General features: G+C 54.7%; 1 protein-coding gene and 1 non-coding gene across 2 annotated transcripts in view; one reads left to right on the top strand and one right to left on the bottom strand.

Annotated features, from left to right (window-relative positions):
- The first annotated feature begins 7,387 nt into the window (after positions 1-7,387).
- Positions 7,388-7,460, top strand: TRNAG-UCC (transfer RNA glycine (anticodon UCC)). Its single transcript has one exon. It is a non-coding gene; the product is annotated as a tRNA-Gly (tRNA).
- A 1,159-nt stretch (positions 7,461-8,619) lies between these two features.
- PBX4 (PBX homeobox 4) overlaps positions 8,620-14,303 on the bottom strand; it is a 54,963-nt gene continuing 49,279 nt past the window's right edge. Inside the window, exons 6-8 of the mRNA XM_055540125.1 lie at positions 11,796-11,952; positions 11,340-11,446; positions 8,620-9,295 (exon numbers count right to left, since the gene is read on the bottom strand). Of these exons, the coding sequence (XP_055396100.1) occupies positions 9,209-9,295; positions 11,340-11,446; positions 11,796-11,952 (351 nt within the window). The 3' untranslated portion in view covers positions 8,620-9,208. The remainder of the gene's footprint in view (positions 9,296-11,339; positions 11,447-11,795; positions 11,953-14,303) is intronic.

The raw sequence follows: 14,303 nt of genomic DNA, 5'->3' as shown, positions 1-14,303 counted from the left end.
CTGGCAGGTGAATTCTTTAGCACTGTGCCACCTGGAATGCCCAAAATCAGCTATAAGTAACATATATCTCCTCTTTCTTGAGCCTCCCTCCCAGCCCCCCTGCACTGGTGATTCTATTTTTTTTTCCCAGAGTGAAGTTTATTGTTGTGTGCGTTCACACAGCAAAACTGTATCCACCAACATGGGAAGTCTAACTCGTGCTGTGTATTTCCCCGCCTTCCTGGGCCGCTCCAGATGCAGGTGGAAGGAGGCAGCAACACCAGACACCAGAGGGACTGGAGGTGGGGGTTCGGTTTAATTGGTCATCGATTTGTGTGTGTGTGTGTGTGTGTGGTTGCTCAGAATGTGGGATCTTAGTTCCCTGACCAGGGATCGAACCCACGCCCCCTTGCAGTGGAAGCACAGAGTCTTAACCACTGGACCACTGAGGAAGTTCTAATCATCCTTAAACTTGCCATCGAAGTAGGGCACCCATTCGGAATCGGTCACCACTGGGTGGCCCACACTAGTCCCACGGTGCCCACGGTGCCCCTCATGCCCTCCTTAGGAACCCAATTTCTGGCCAGCTCACAGTAGCGTGGGCCCAGGAACCTATTCAGCACCCCCAGGCTGGCTGGTGATTCTTGCATGAATCAGTGCAATCATGGGCCAGTAGGAGGCCCTTCCACACTGCTCCTGCATCTGTCAGTTACCCTAAAATTCAGGTCCTCTGGCTCCCTGACCTCAGGCTCCTACACATTTGGATGTGTGTTTGAGATTCAAAGTGCTACCCTTCATGCCTGAAGAAGGTCCCTCATCACCTGGTTCTACAAGGTCAAGGTCATGAGCCACTGTGATTGCTCACCTTCAACAAACCCTGAAAGGAGTTCAGAGAAGAGATTAGGAATGGAGCTCTCAGGGCTCTGGGGAAACTGGTTGAGTAGCCCTTCAGTTAGGTAGGTATTTTCAGGAGAAAACTTTTATGAGCTCAGTTTCTTGCATCTTTTCATACTTCAGTTCAGTTCAGTTCAGTCGCTCAGTCGTGTCCGACTCTTCGCGACCCCATGAATCGCAGCACGCCAGGCCTCCCTGTCCATCACCAACTCCCGGAGTTCACTCAGACTCACGTCCATCGAGTCAGTGATGCCATCCAGCCATCTCATCCTCTGTCGTCCCCTTCTCCTCCTGCCCCCAATCCCTCCCAGCATCAGAGTCTTTTCCAATGAGTCAAGTCTTCGCATGAGGTGGCCAAAGTACTGGAGTTTCAGCTTCAGCATCATTCCCTCCAAAGAAATCCCAGGGCCAATCTCCTTCAGAATGGACTGGTTGGATCTCCTTGCAGTCCAAGGGACTCTCAAGAGTCTTCTCCAACACCACAGTTCAAAAGCATCAATTCTTCGGCGCTCAGCCTTCTTCACAGTCCAACTCTCACATCCATACATGACCACAGGGAAAACCATAGCCTTGACTAGGCAGACCTTTGTTGGCAAAGTAATGTCTCTGCTTTTGAATATGCTATCTAGGTTGGTCATAACTTTCCTTCCAAGGAGTAAGCGTCTTTTAATTTCATGGCTGCAGTCACCATCTGCAGTGATTTTCATGCCCCCAAAAAATAAAATCTGACACTGTTTCCACTGTTTCCCCATCTATTTCCCATGAAGTGATGGGACTGGATGCCATGATCTTCATTTTCTGAATGTTGAGCTTTAAGCCCACTTTTTCACTCTCCACTTTCACTTTCATCAAGAGGCTTTTTAGTTCCTCTTCACTTTCTGCCATAAGGGTGCTGTTGTCTGCATATCTGAGGTTATTGATCATTTTCATACTTAGAAGAGTGCTGAAATCATTAACTGAGATGTCTGGTTCGTGTGAGTAGCAGCTCTTCTGAGATACGTGCTTGATTGCACATTCTCCTTCTCCAGGATCACATACATGCTGACATCCTCCCACCCCTTTGGAGCAGTTGCTGGGAACTCTCTGAGAGGCTGTCGGGGCTACAGTCTTCAGTCAGTCCCCAAATAAAACTGGAACTCACAGGTCTCATGCTGTGCATTTTTCAAAATTTAATTTTCATTTTATATTGGAGTAACTCAACATTCAAAAAACAAAGATCATGGTATCTTGTCCCATCACTTTACGGCAAACAGATAGGGAAACAATGGAAACGATATTTTCTTGGGCTCCAAAATCACTGCAGATGGTGACTGCAGCCATGAAATTAAAAGACGCTTGCTCCTTGGAAGAAAAGCTATGACAAACCTAGATATCCTGTTGAAAAGCAGAGACATCACTTTGCCGACAAAGGTCCATGTAGTCAAAGCTATGTTTTTTCCAGTGGTCATGTATGGATGTGAGAGTTTGACCATAGAGAAAGCTGAGCACCAAAGAATTGATGCTTTTGAACTTTGGTGTTGGAGAAGACTCTTGAGAGTCCCTTGGGCTGCAAGGAGGTCAAACCAGTCAATCCTAAAGGAAATCAATCCTGAATATTCATTGGAAGGACTGATACTGAAGCTCCAATACTTTGGCCACCTGATGCGAAGAACTGACTCATTGGAAAAAACCCTGATGATGGAAAAGATTGAAGGCAGGGGGAGAGGGGATGACAGAGGATGAGATGGTTGGATGGCATCACTGACTCAGCGGACATGAGTTTGAGTAAGCTCTGGGAGTTTGTGATGGACAGGGAGGCCTGATGTGCTGCAGTCCACGGGGTTGTGAAGAGTTGGACATGACTGAGCGACTGAACTGATCGACAATGTTGCCTTTGTTTCAGGTGCACAGCAAAGAGCTTCAGTTACACATATATATGCATCCATCCTTTTCCTGTATAGGTTCTTAGAGGTATACAGAATGCCAGGTAGAGTTCTCTGTGCTATAGACTAGGTGCTTGTTTGTTATCTGTCTTATACATAGCAGTGTATATATGTTCATGTTGTGCGTTTTTATTTCATTCAATGCCCTCTTCCCAATCTCTCAGTGTTCTCACATAAGGAACCGAAGGATCTGACAGCCCAGCCGCACCCTGTCTAAGCTGGCCCCGAGGGGAGGGTGTCATGTGCAGGGTCCACGCCCAGGCAGGGGCAGTTACCCCAGTCAGGATCACACATTCCAGGCACACGGCTGCTGCTTGCAAAACTCTAACCTGCAACCAGACTTTTTCTTTCTTTAAATCACCAATCGACCTCAGACACTTTGCTAATTGAGTATCATGATGAATACCATTGTTGTTGTTTGGTTGCTAAGTCGTGTCTGACTCTTTTGCGACCGCATGGACTATAGCCTGCCACGTTCCTTTGTCCATTTCCCAGGCAAGAATGCTCGAGTGGGTAGCCATTTCCTTCTCCAGGCAATCTTCCCCACCCAGGGATTGAACCTAGGTCTCCTACATTGGCAGGAGACGCCTGGGAAGCCTCTATGGTTAATATTAGAGTGAATTTTTCTCTGGTGGGAGCCTTGGAATTAAGCCTTTTTCTCTGGTCAGAGCCTTTCTCTGATGTGTGGATCAGAGAGAATATTAGCAGGTTTTCTGCCCAGACATCTGGCCAGAATGCCAGCCTTATCTGGGAGCTGGTGGAAATGCAGATTCCCAGGTTTGGCCTGGATCCAATGAACCAGAACCTCCATTTAAACCCATCTCTGGCCTAGACAACTCAGAGTAGCCCTCAAGACTCTCGTGTCCAGCTGCTTGGAGCCCTGCCCATGTTACGGTGGCTTTTGTCTCAGAGGGTGCGTGGAGCTCTAAGCAGACAGAGTGTGCCTTCCTGGGGCTCCCAACCAGGTGATGGAGATGAGATTCCACAGAACCTGGGGGAGGTGTCCGCTCACCTCTCAGAGGCTGCGCAGGACATGGATTCCCAGTCTCCGTCTCCCAACAAACTGGCTCACAGAAAAAAGATCTCTAAAAAACTACACAAGTAGCATGCAAAAATATGCAAATCACACATGCATTTAATTCAAATAAAGGAAATTGTGCATATTATATGCAAACCGCAAACACACATGCAAATATCATGAGAGGGAGAGTGCCCGAGTGAGGGTGGTCAGACACTTTGCAAGGGACACATTGAGCAGAATAGTGACAGCGGAGGTCTTGTTTCCTGCCCTGAGTCTGACCCTTTGTATGGATCTGCCTTTGAACCCCACAGCTACCAGGTGAGGGGTCTTCCATCCTGGGGTCCCTTGCCCAGGAGCAGCAGTCTCCAGGCCTCCAGCTCTGTACTCTCTGCAGGGTCCTGGCGACCCCTGGTGGATGATGGTGGGACACAGAGCCTGAATCTCCTGTGCGGTGGCTTCCAGATCCTTCTGTGAGCCTCCTCTTAGGTAAGATCCCGGATCATGCATTCCAAGCTAAGATTAGTGGGTGGGTAACAAGCAGAACTGACTGGGGCGTGGTCAGTGTTCCAAGGGCTCCCTCTCCTCTCCCTGCACAAGCCTCTTTTTGTTCTTGTTTAGTTGCTAAATCGTGTCTGGCTCTTGCGACCCCACAAACTGTAGCCCACCAGGCCCTTAGGGATTTCTAAAATGCAGACTGCCCAAGGGTATACAGAGAAAAGAGAGACTGCTTTCCCACCAATCCCTGATCCTTGGTTCCTTCCCCAGTGGTCCTGGCTGTGACCTGTGTCTCCTTCCAAAGATATTTGGATACCTCATTTAAAAAAATGTATGCAAATGGTTATCTTCCTATTCTTTACAGTAACACATTGTGGAGAAAAACTGCTTCAGCTTTTTAAATGGTTGTATACTATTCCACTACATGACTCAACAGCCTGATTGGCGTGCTGTGATTCATGGGGTTGCAAAGAATCAGATACGACTGAGCGACTGAACTGAACTGAACTGAACTGTGCTTCGTGCTTAGTTATGCAGTCGTGTCTGACCCTTTGCGACCCCATGGATTGTAGCCCACCAGGCTCCTTTATCCACGGGATTTCTTCCAGGCAAGAATAGTGGAGTAGTTTGCCATTTCCTCCTCCAGGGGATCTTCCCAACCCAGGGATCAAACCAGCATCTCTTGCATCATAGGCAGATTACTGCTGAGTTATTGGGGAAGCCCCAAATAGTTCTCAACTGACAAATATTTCTTTTCCTTTTTTTGCAATTACAAAAAATGTAGCAGGAAATGCATCATTTTGCATGCATTTTGCATGTCCTGTAGAAAAATTATTAGAAGGCAAACTGCTGAGGGAAAGTGTGTGTGCATTTTTAATATTAATAGATTCTAGAAAATTGCCGTCTTGAGTCGCTGTACTGATGAGCAGTCTCCCCTGATCAGCTTTCAGGCTCAAGGCCTTGGGTCTGCCTACCTCTCCCCTAACTGGGGGCCTGGGGCACAGGTCACCAAGCCTCCGAGCCTTAACGTCCCCTCCTGTTGCATGCGGGTGCCATCAGCTCCCGCTCTGCCAGCAGGGTGACTCCTCTGAGCTCTTGTAATCCTTCTAGTTCGATTACTGTTGTGTGGCCACATTTCAGGCATTTTTTTAGTAACATAATATGAAATGTTAGTAAAGTGCGACTTTAGGTGCAGAATTTGACGTAGGGAGTTTCCTCAAATTGAAACCTTCTAAGAGACCCAGCTGGAAGCTGGAGGCTAAACCAACCCAGAGCTGCATTCACACCATGGCCAGGAGAGGGGGCAAGTGAGCGGTGAGCGCCAGGGCCACCAGGGACAAACACGTTGCAACGTTGTTTCCCTTGGGACACCCCTGCAGGGTTTTCTCCAGCACCTGTGCTCTCCACCTCCTCTCCAGGGTTCAGACGACCTCCCCTGGCGCATCCCACTTTCCCCTCCCTCAGGACCTGCCTGGCAGCTCTCCCCACACCTTGGGTGTTTCCCTCTTACAGCCCACGGCCTCTGGAGACATTTTTGCTGCAAATGTTCTCAAGAGTTGACTGTGCTCTCTGCCTCTGATTGCTTCTTGAACTGGTTTATGGCCCTGTGGTTCCACTGAGCCCATGTGGCTCAGTCTGGCCACGCTGGTGAGGCTTCACTTTCTGCTCCTGAGATCTGTCTTTCTGACTTGTGACATCCTCTCTTGATTTTTGTCCTGTATTTTGACGTCTCCCAACTTCCAAATTTCTTTTTTTTTTTTTTTTTGAAGTTTTGCAATATCTCCTTTATTTCTTTCACTTTACAAAAGAAGATCTTTTAATTTTTAAAAAACTTTTTATTTTGCATTGGTGTATAGCCAATTAACAATGTTGTGATAATTTCAGGTGCACAGCAAAGGGACTCTGCCATACATATATACATGTATCCATTCTCCCCCAAATTCCCCTCCCCTCCAGGCTGCCACATAACATTGAGCAGAATTCCATGCGCTATACAGTAAGTCCTTGTCCTGGCTTCCACATTTCTATCCTGAACACGACTCTTCTGCCCAGCTGTGTGGACGCACCAAGCTGCAGGAGCAGAGCTGAGCTGCCCTCCCTCTGTGACTTCCCGTCTAGTCTCCCTGTGGCTCAGAGCGCCCTGCTCGACCCGGAAACAGGCCGAATGGAAGGAGCGGGACACAGAAGGCCTCATGCTGTGTGATCCTGTGTGTGTGAAGTGTCTGGAACAGGCAAATCCACGGAGACAGATAGCAGATTAGTGGTTGTCAGGGGCTGGGGAGGGGGACTGGGAAGTGACTGCTCATGGGGGTCTTCTTTTGGGTGGGCTGCTCAACAGCCTCGATTGAGACTCCCCCTACCCCAGGCTGTGGTTTTGGGGCTTCCTAGCATCTTAACCATTTCCGCTGAGGGAGTCCTCAGTGGAAATATCACAGGTGCTGGGGGAGGTCCTGATGGCTGGCCCCTGTGGCTTTCCAGGCAGCTCAGCCTACAAATGCAGGAGACACAGGTTTCATCCCTGGGTTGGGAAGATCCCCTGGAGAAGGAAATGTCAACCCACTTCAGTATTCTTGCCCAGAGAATCCCATGGACAGAGGAGCCTGGTGGGCTATAGTCCGGGGGGTCACAAAGAGTCAGATACAACCGAACGCTGCAACAGAGCACTGAAAGGAAGAAAAGAGGCGGCAATGATGCAAAGAGCCAGGCCAGGGGCGACTCGCTGACCAGCTCTCAGCACTCGGGAGCTGCTGAGCTGAGGGGCAGTGAGGGCACAGGGCTGCAAAGATGGAACTACCCTAAGTATCCAATACCAGGAACGAGGGGCTCACTCACTGGAGGAAGATCTTCCCAGATGCAGAGGCAGGCCACTCCAAGATGCATCATGTGGACAAAGGCAGGGCATGCCAAGTGGGGCCATGCATGCAGGGGCACACAGAGCATCACAGACCGTCTTGGTAGGACCCAACCCTAACTCTGAGGATGGGTCTGCAGTGGATGCCGGTGGAGAAGGGGCCAGGGCCTGGATGGGGTCAGCTGAGATTGTATTACCTTCACTACAAATCTTTTTCTTGAGACTTCCCTGGTGGTCCAGTGGTTAAGACTCTGTGCTTCCAATGCAAAGGGTATGGGTTCAATCCCTGTTCAGGGAACTAAGATCCCACATGCCGCGCAGTGCGGTCAAGAAAATATATTAAAAAAAAAAAAAGAAAGAAATCTATTTCTTGGTTCTCAAACAGAAATGGAGACGTGGAGGGCAGTGTGGTAACAGGTCAGGTGAGAGCAGCAGGCTTGTGGCTGTGACAGGTAAGGTAAGGGTGGGCAGGTGAATGGAAGCCAGAAGGGAGGGGGCTGAGGTCCTCTGATTCCTGGAGACCACTGTGCTCAGCCTTTTGGGGTGCAGGCTGTGATCCTGCCATGTTGCATGGCTGGGCCCGGCGGACTTTCACTCCTGCACCTCGTTTCCGGTCTGCACCCCTCACTAGAGCCCATCAACACCATATGGTGGCACCGCAGGGGGCGGAGACAGGAGGGAGGGGGCGGAGACAGGAGGGAGGGGGCGGAGACAGGAGGGAGGGGGCGGAGACAGGAGGGAGGGGGCGGAGACAGGAGGGAGGGGGCGGAGACAGGAGGGAGGGGGCGGAGACAGGAGGGAGGGGGCGGAGACAGGAGGGAGGGGGCGGAGACAGGAGGGAGACATGGCGGGGCTTGGGAGGCCGAGAATCAGGAGAACGGTGACAGTCAACTGGCCAGGATCTGGGGTGAGCTGTGTGGAGGCGTGTGGGAGTTGGAACACACTGTGTGCCGAGAAGAAACCCTCTGGACAGAAACTCAGGGGCTAGTCATGGAGTCAGCTGGTAGTGTGGGGTCAGCGCCCTGGTGACATAGACTGATGGGCAGATACAACATATTTGCTCAGGGCCCTGGGCTGCCCCCAGTCCAGGCTCTTTTAATTCTCCCAACAGCCCAGCCCTACCTTCTTGTTTTGGCTGCACCAGGCCTCAGCTGTGGCATGTGAACTCTGCTGTGGCACTTGGGATCCAGTTCCCTGACCAGGGATAGAACCCCCGCCTCTTGCATTGGAAGCTCAGAGTCTTAGCTACTGGACCGCCAGGGAAGTCCCCCAGCTCTACCGTCTTCATTCCCAGGGAGGGGAAGAGGAAGAGAAGACGCAGGGAAGGCCCCCCCCCCCCGCCCGAAGGATGAAGCAGAGGAGGAACCAGGTGAGGGGACCGGACCTAGGGACGCCTGGGAGGCACGCTGAGCGCCGAACCTCAGGCCAGCGGGATTTCAAGAGCACAGAGGCAGGAAAGCGCTTGTGAAGTTTATTGTCTCGAATGACATTTCAACTGAAAATGGTATAACTTGTATTAACAGAAGAAAGAAAGTGCCAAACTAATTCCGGTAAAACCCTGAGCTCACAACAGACTTAAATCGAAACTGCATTTTCATAACACAACACAAGTCAGGGTGGGAGGCAGTGTCTGGGCGAGCTGGCACCGGGTAGGACCAGTGAGCAAAAGGTCACAGCTCGCACAACTGCGCTTGCGTCATCCGCCGCTGCCAGCAACAAATCTGGGGTGAATGGTGGCAAAATAAAAATCAGTTCAAAATTTTAATGGCAGAATTGGTACCAGAATTTCCTGTAGAAATAGTTCATAGTCTTAACCATAAATTACTATATATATATGTATGTATAAATATAAAGACAAGGGTTGGGAGAACAAGCAGCATCTCAAGCCGTTTCAAATCCCAGCTGATAAGCAGACGATGCCATCCGTGTCTCTGGCCGGCGGCTTAGGGAGAGCCCTCTGCTGTCAGCTCTGGGTTTTCTGAAGGAACTCGAGGGCCAGGGAACCACGGCAGGTCACACCGTCCTCTTTTCTGTTCGCCCCAACACTTAATTAGATGCATCTGAGGTGACGCTGCCGGGGTTGCCAACGGGTGAAGCGGTTGGCATTTCCTTCACCTGCCAGCCACCCCTGGCCTGAAAAGACAGAGACAGAGACTCAGAGTGGGGCCGTGAAGACTGGTGGCCCGTCCAGCCTCCACATCCCTTAGAACGTGCTGAGAGCTGCGAGAGGAGCCAGGAGACGAGGGGGGACGCAGGGGTGTGCCCTGAGTGGCAGCTGGCCTCCACATGGACATGCTTCCTTGGCAGGGTCTGCTTCCACTGGTCCGGCGCTGGCAGGGGAGGGACGGGGCGCCATGGCACGTACTCTGAGGGGGAGGGAGACCCAGGCAGGCCTGGAGCTAACAGTGGGCCCTGAAAGACTGTGGTGAGATGTGCTGAGCAGCAAGAGGTTCAGGAACCCTGAACCCAGCAGGACGCGCGCCTGACTGGAGTTAGGACGGAAGGGCCCATGGCCGCTGGCTGGGGGGACTCTGTCTGCGCTGTGGGGATGTACTGGGCACATGTGACCTTGGGGTGTTCGTCCACAGACCCCCCCACCATCATGGAAACCACTGTTGACAATGGCTGTCTGCTCCAAGGTTAGTCCTGTGTGCAGCCCACGAGAGCAATAACGCACAAGCTCCCCTTCTCCTTCCTCATTCTCAAACTTTCCTGAACAGGCTGAACCCTCCTGCCTGCACCCTCTAATGCATCCAGCGCCACAAGGCCCAAGACCCTGCTCCCTTCCCCCTCTCCCCACAGCTGCTACCTCCCACACGTGCCAGAGGACAGTGCTGGGCGAGAGAATCGGGAGGCCAGTGCCGCACTCAGCCTCAGTCTGAAAGCGCCCGGGGCGGGGATGCTGGCCGCAGGGGGACACGCTCTGCCCTCGGGTGGGCGCCGCAGGCCTGGGACCCCAGCAGGAACACATGAGTGAGGAGGGGAGGGCTCACCTGGCAGGCCTGGGAGGTGACAGGCTGGGGCCCAGTGTGGGCCTGGGAGCCAAAGGGCAGCTCAGGGCTGAGGAGTTGGGGCCCAGCTGGGTGGGGGGTGGTAGGGGAGCGGGGGTGCTCAGCCTGGAGACCTTCTCTCGGGAAGAGCATCTGTGCCTGCCCACGCCAGGGGATTGGGGCCCAGCTGGGTGTGCACACCACATCCCACGCTTTCCCACTTGCTCCGTGGGGCCGACAGGACCCGGCCCCCGGCCCATGGACCCCTCACCCTGAGAAACTCGCACAGGCTTGCCCCTGCTGTGGTCGCGGCGCTGGGCCTTGGGCAAGCGCAGAGCAGGAAGAGCTGGCCACCCGGTGGCATCAGAGTGCTGGCTCTGCCAGGTGCTCACTGTGGGCTGTGGGGTTGCCATGGTGACGGGATGCCCTGCACCAGGGGGCATCCGTTCCCTGCATCTTGAAGAGGGGTACACTGAGGAGGGAGGTTTGACTCTGAAGCAGTCTGGCTGCGTAAGACCCTGCCCACTGCTGGGTGGCCATGTTACATCTGTACCTGCACAGCTCTGCAGGACAGTCCTGAGTGTGGGCCCAGGCCCCCTAGCCGCCCCCCACCGTGGCTGTCAGTGGGGGGCCAGGAGGCCCCAGGGCCCGCGAGAGGGATGGCGTCCCACACCCTGAGAACGTTCCTGAGGGCACATCCTGAGAGCCACGATCCGAGGCCCATGCTCCTCCCAGTCGCCAAAATGGACCTTCACTCTGGCCCAGCTGGGCGCCAGCGGAGGGGGTGGCTGGGATGGTGAGGAGTGCTGAAGGCTCTGAGCTCAGGGGGCTGTACCTTCAGACCATCGAGGCCTTGTTTTCCCACCCCACCCTCTGCCTCCTCGGGGAGGGAGGGCCCCTTCCCAACAGGCAGAGCCCGCCGTGCCCACTGAGTCCTGTGAGGACTGAGGTCTCTGTTGAGCGGCCCACGGTGCTGAGCTCCCTGAGGCGGCTCTGCCCCCCTGCACCATCCCCGTGACGAGGGCCTGGCAGGCCCAGCTGGTTGTCATCCCCTTCACGAGAGCTTGCGGAGACCACGATGCGGCTGAGGCCACCGGTCCCGAGGACCAGCCACCCACGGGGGCTCCAGGCCTGCTCGTCACTGGGTCGGGGACCCCACAGGCCTCGGGGTTGTGCCACAGACTCACCTGGGCCAGAAGGCCTCCTCCCTGGGGGCTGGGCTGGACGCAGGCCATCGTCTGCAGGCGGATAAGTGCGTCTCCGGGGCCGGTCAGCGGAAACGGGCCAGGGGAGCCTGCAGGGGTTGGAGGGTCAGGACCAGTGTTCCCACCCTGGGAGGCGCAGTGATGCCGCAGGTGGGACTCGCCAGCCCCTGGGTCGGGAGGAGGCCATGAACGTGACTCCCATGGCTCCCAGCCCTCCTGCAGCCTGTGTGGGTGGGGAGACCAGCCTTCTGGGGTGCACCTTCTGTCCCCACGGCACCTGCACAGCCGGCGGGGCTGTGTGACTTGATGGGGACCATCTCCAGTGGGAACGGAAACCCTACAATGTGAGCAGAGGAGAGAGGCATGTGCAGGGCCCTGTGGCTGCCCTGGAAGCGGCTCGGTGCACTCAGCCTTGGGGGGCTGCTGACCCTCACTCACTGGAGTGGGACATCGATGGGGGGCTGGCCTGGTGCCCTGGGCCCCTGACTTCGGTGGCGTTCACTGCCATCTTGGCTGTGTAGATGGTAGCCTCTTCTTGAAACTTCCTCATGTTCTTTTTATACCGAATTCTTTTGTTGCCGAACCAGTTGGAGACCTGTGGACACACAGAGACAGAAGTCGCTGGAAGGCTGCTGGAGTGATGCGGCACGCAAGGTGGGGGCGTTGCTGAGTGGCAGCGCGCGGCCCCGGGACGGGGTGAAGGGCTGAGACTGTGAAGCCGGCACTGATGAACCCTGGGCACAGGGAATGTCTGCCGTGTGTTGGGGGTGCCCTGGAGTCGGCGTGGCTTACAGAGAGGGAGGAGCTGCGTTGCTTGAGGACCAGGCGCTGCTGGAGCCTGGGATGAGGAGGGAAGTGGGAGCAGGGCAGGCACGTGTCACACGCTTGGAGAGACCAGTGTGTGCTCACTGCAGGCAACAGACTGAACCCTGATGCGGGACACGTGCACCAGCAACTGCGTTTCTGGGAATGCGATTGAAGCAAAGAACACAGTCGAATCCAAAACTTATCAAAGGATAAAGGACCACCTGACGGAGCAGGGGAAGGAGCTGAGCACGGAGCAGCGCACAGGCAGCCTTCAGTCCTCAAAGCCGGTTGGGAGGGAGCTGCAGTCACACACATCTTGCAAGCACGTGGCCCAGCTCTGACGGCATGTCTGCACGAGCCCTCTGGGGCAGGGCTCCTCCCTGTGGATCCTTCTCTGGGCCGGCGGTGTCCTGGGCCCTGAGGGTGCTGAGCAGCATCCCTGGTCTCCACTGCCGGAGGCCAGGTGTGCCCTCCGCTGCCCTCAAGAGCTGTGACAAGGAAAACGTCCCTGGCCGGCTGAGAGGCTGGACAGCACCCAGCTGTATGAGCATGGAGATGTGCACAGCCAGAAGCACCGCGTATCCCCAAGTACGGCGCCTGGGGCTGCAGTTTCATGCACACATGAGACGTGTGCATTTTCAGGAACAGAAACACGCAGCTGAACTGCACGGCAGGACTGTGGAGGACCTTTCCTCCTTTAAAATTAGTTTCTTTAACGTCTCTCTGTAATCCTCTCAGTGTCACACCCATGGACAGAAAAAGCCCGTGTGTGCTCCCTGCTCTCAACTCTCCTGCCCTCAGTGTTGAGTGTGACCTGCTCGCAACCAGGCCAGGTAAGCACCTGGCTCCCACTTACCTCCAAGGAGTGCACCCACACGTCTGTGCTGAAGTTTGCAGAAGAATGTCGGCAAGTGGTTTTCCATGGTGAATTCAACTGGCATTTTAGAGGGACGAAGAACAGACTTCCCAAGTGGGTGTCTGCGGGGGAGTTGGTTCAGGCTGGGGTCCGCCCTCCCTACAGGGTCTGTCCCAGCACCTTGGACAGGAGCAAGATGCCCTCTCTGCAAGGCTAGCCACAGCTCGGCGTCACAGGCCACTCCCTGCCCAGTCCCTCTGGCCCCTTTGGTCCATGTAGCTGTAGCCACTCGGGTTTCCACCCATTGCCCTGTCCCTGGGCTCAGCTCTCCTGTCCTTCCCCCTCAGGCCTCCTCAGCCTGCAGTTGCAGCTGATCCTTCCTGAAAACATTGGTGGTCTCGTCTGCAACACCCTTCGCCTAATATTGCCCCACTGTTTTTTCCTTAAGTGAACCCCACAGCCTGTACCACATCTGGAGCCCTATTCAGCTATCAGCCATTTCTACCGAGGAGCCACCACAGCGGGGAGGGGTCCCAGGACAGAATTCTGCTGATGGTGGGTGGGTGGGGATGTCAGGGCCCAGCCACTGAGCAGGAGTTGCTGGAATGTGGCCAGTGCTTTTCAAACTTTTGTTTGTCATGAACTCTCTCCTCAGATGAAGTTTAGACCCTAGACCCGCCTGCTGTCTGAGGTGGCAGGCCCTGATGTGAATCTGGTTGTTTCCAGACAACTGCTTGTGGGGACAGATGGGCTGCCAGGCCTCCCGCTTCTTCTGGGCCTCAAGGTCCTAGAGGCGCAGCCCTCACTTCAGCTCTGCGCTGAGGACACCACGGCAGTTCCGGGTGAGTGAGGACACCTGTGAGGCCTCGCTGCCTGTGTGACCCCAAAGGCCTCCCGAGTGCCGCTGCCCCTAAGGTGCTGCCGCACTCGGCGGGGACTGGGGCAGAGGGTGGTGACTGAGGGCACAGGTTGGCCGGGCTGGAGACTCAGCCTCCCCCTCAGCACGGGGGGCGGGGGCGGTCCCGCTTACTGAGTCCGGGCCCCTGACGGCCCTCTCTGCGGCCACAGGCGGGCGCCGACCCCCACGCTGCCCCGTGGGTGTTGCCTGGTCTGGTCTCTCACTTGCGGCCTGCCTGCACTTAAGTGTTCTCGTTGTGAAACCTTTCGAAAGGGCTTCCCTGGTGGCCTAGTGGTTAAGAATCCACCTGCCAACGCAGGAGGCATGAGTTCAACCCCTGGTCCAGAAACGTCTCACATGCCTCAGAGCAGCTAAGCCCAGGCCA

This window comes from Bubalus kerabau, chromosome 1, assembly GCF_029407905.1.
Source record: "Bubalus kerabau isolate K-KA32 ecotype Philippines breed swamp buffalo chromosome 1, PCC_UOA_SB_1v2, whole genome shotgun sequence".
In the NCBI taxonomy this organism is placed as follows: domain Eukaryota; kingdom Metazoa; phylum Chordata; class Mammalia; order Artiodactyla; family Bovidae; genus Bubalus; species Bubalus kerabau.
Note: the sequence above shows the minus strand (reverse complement) of the source record. Positions and strands in the feature narration are given on the sequence as shown.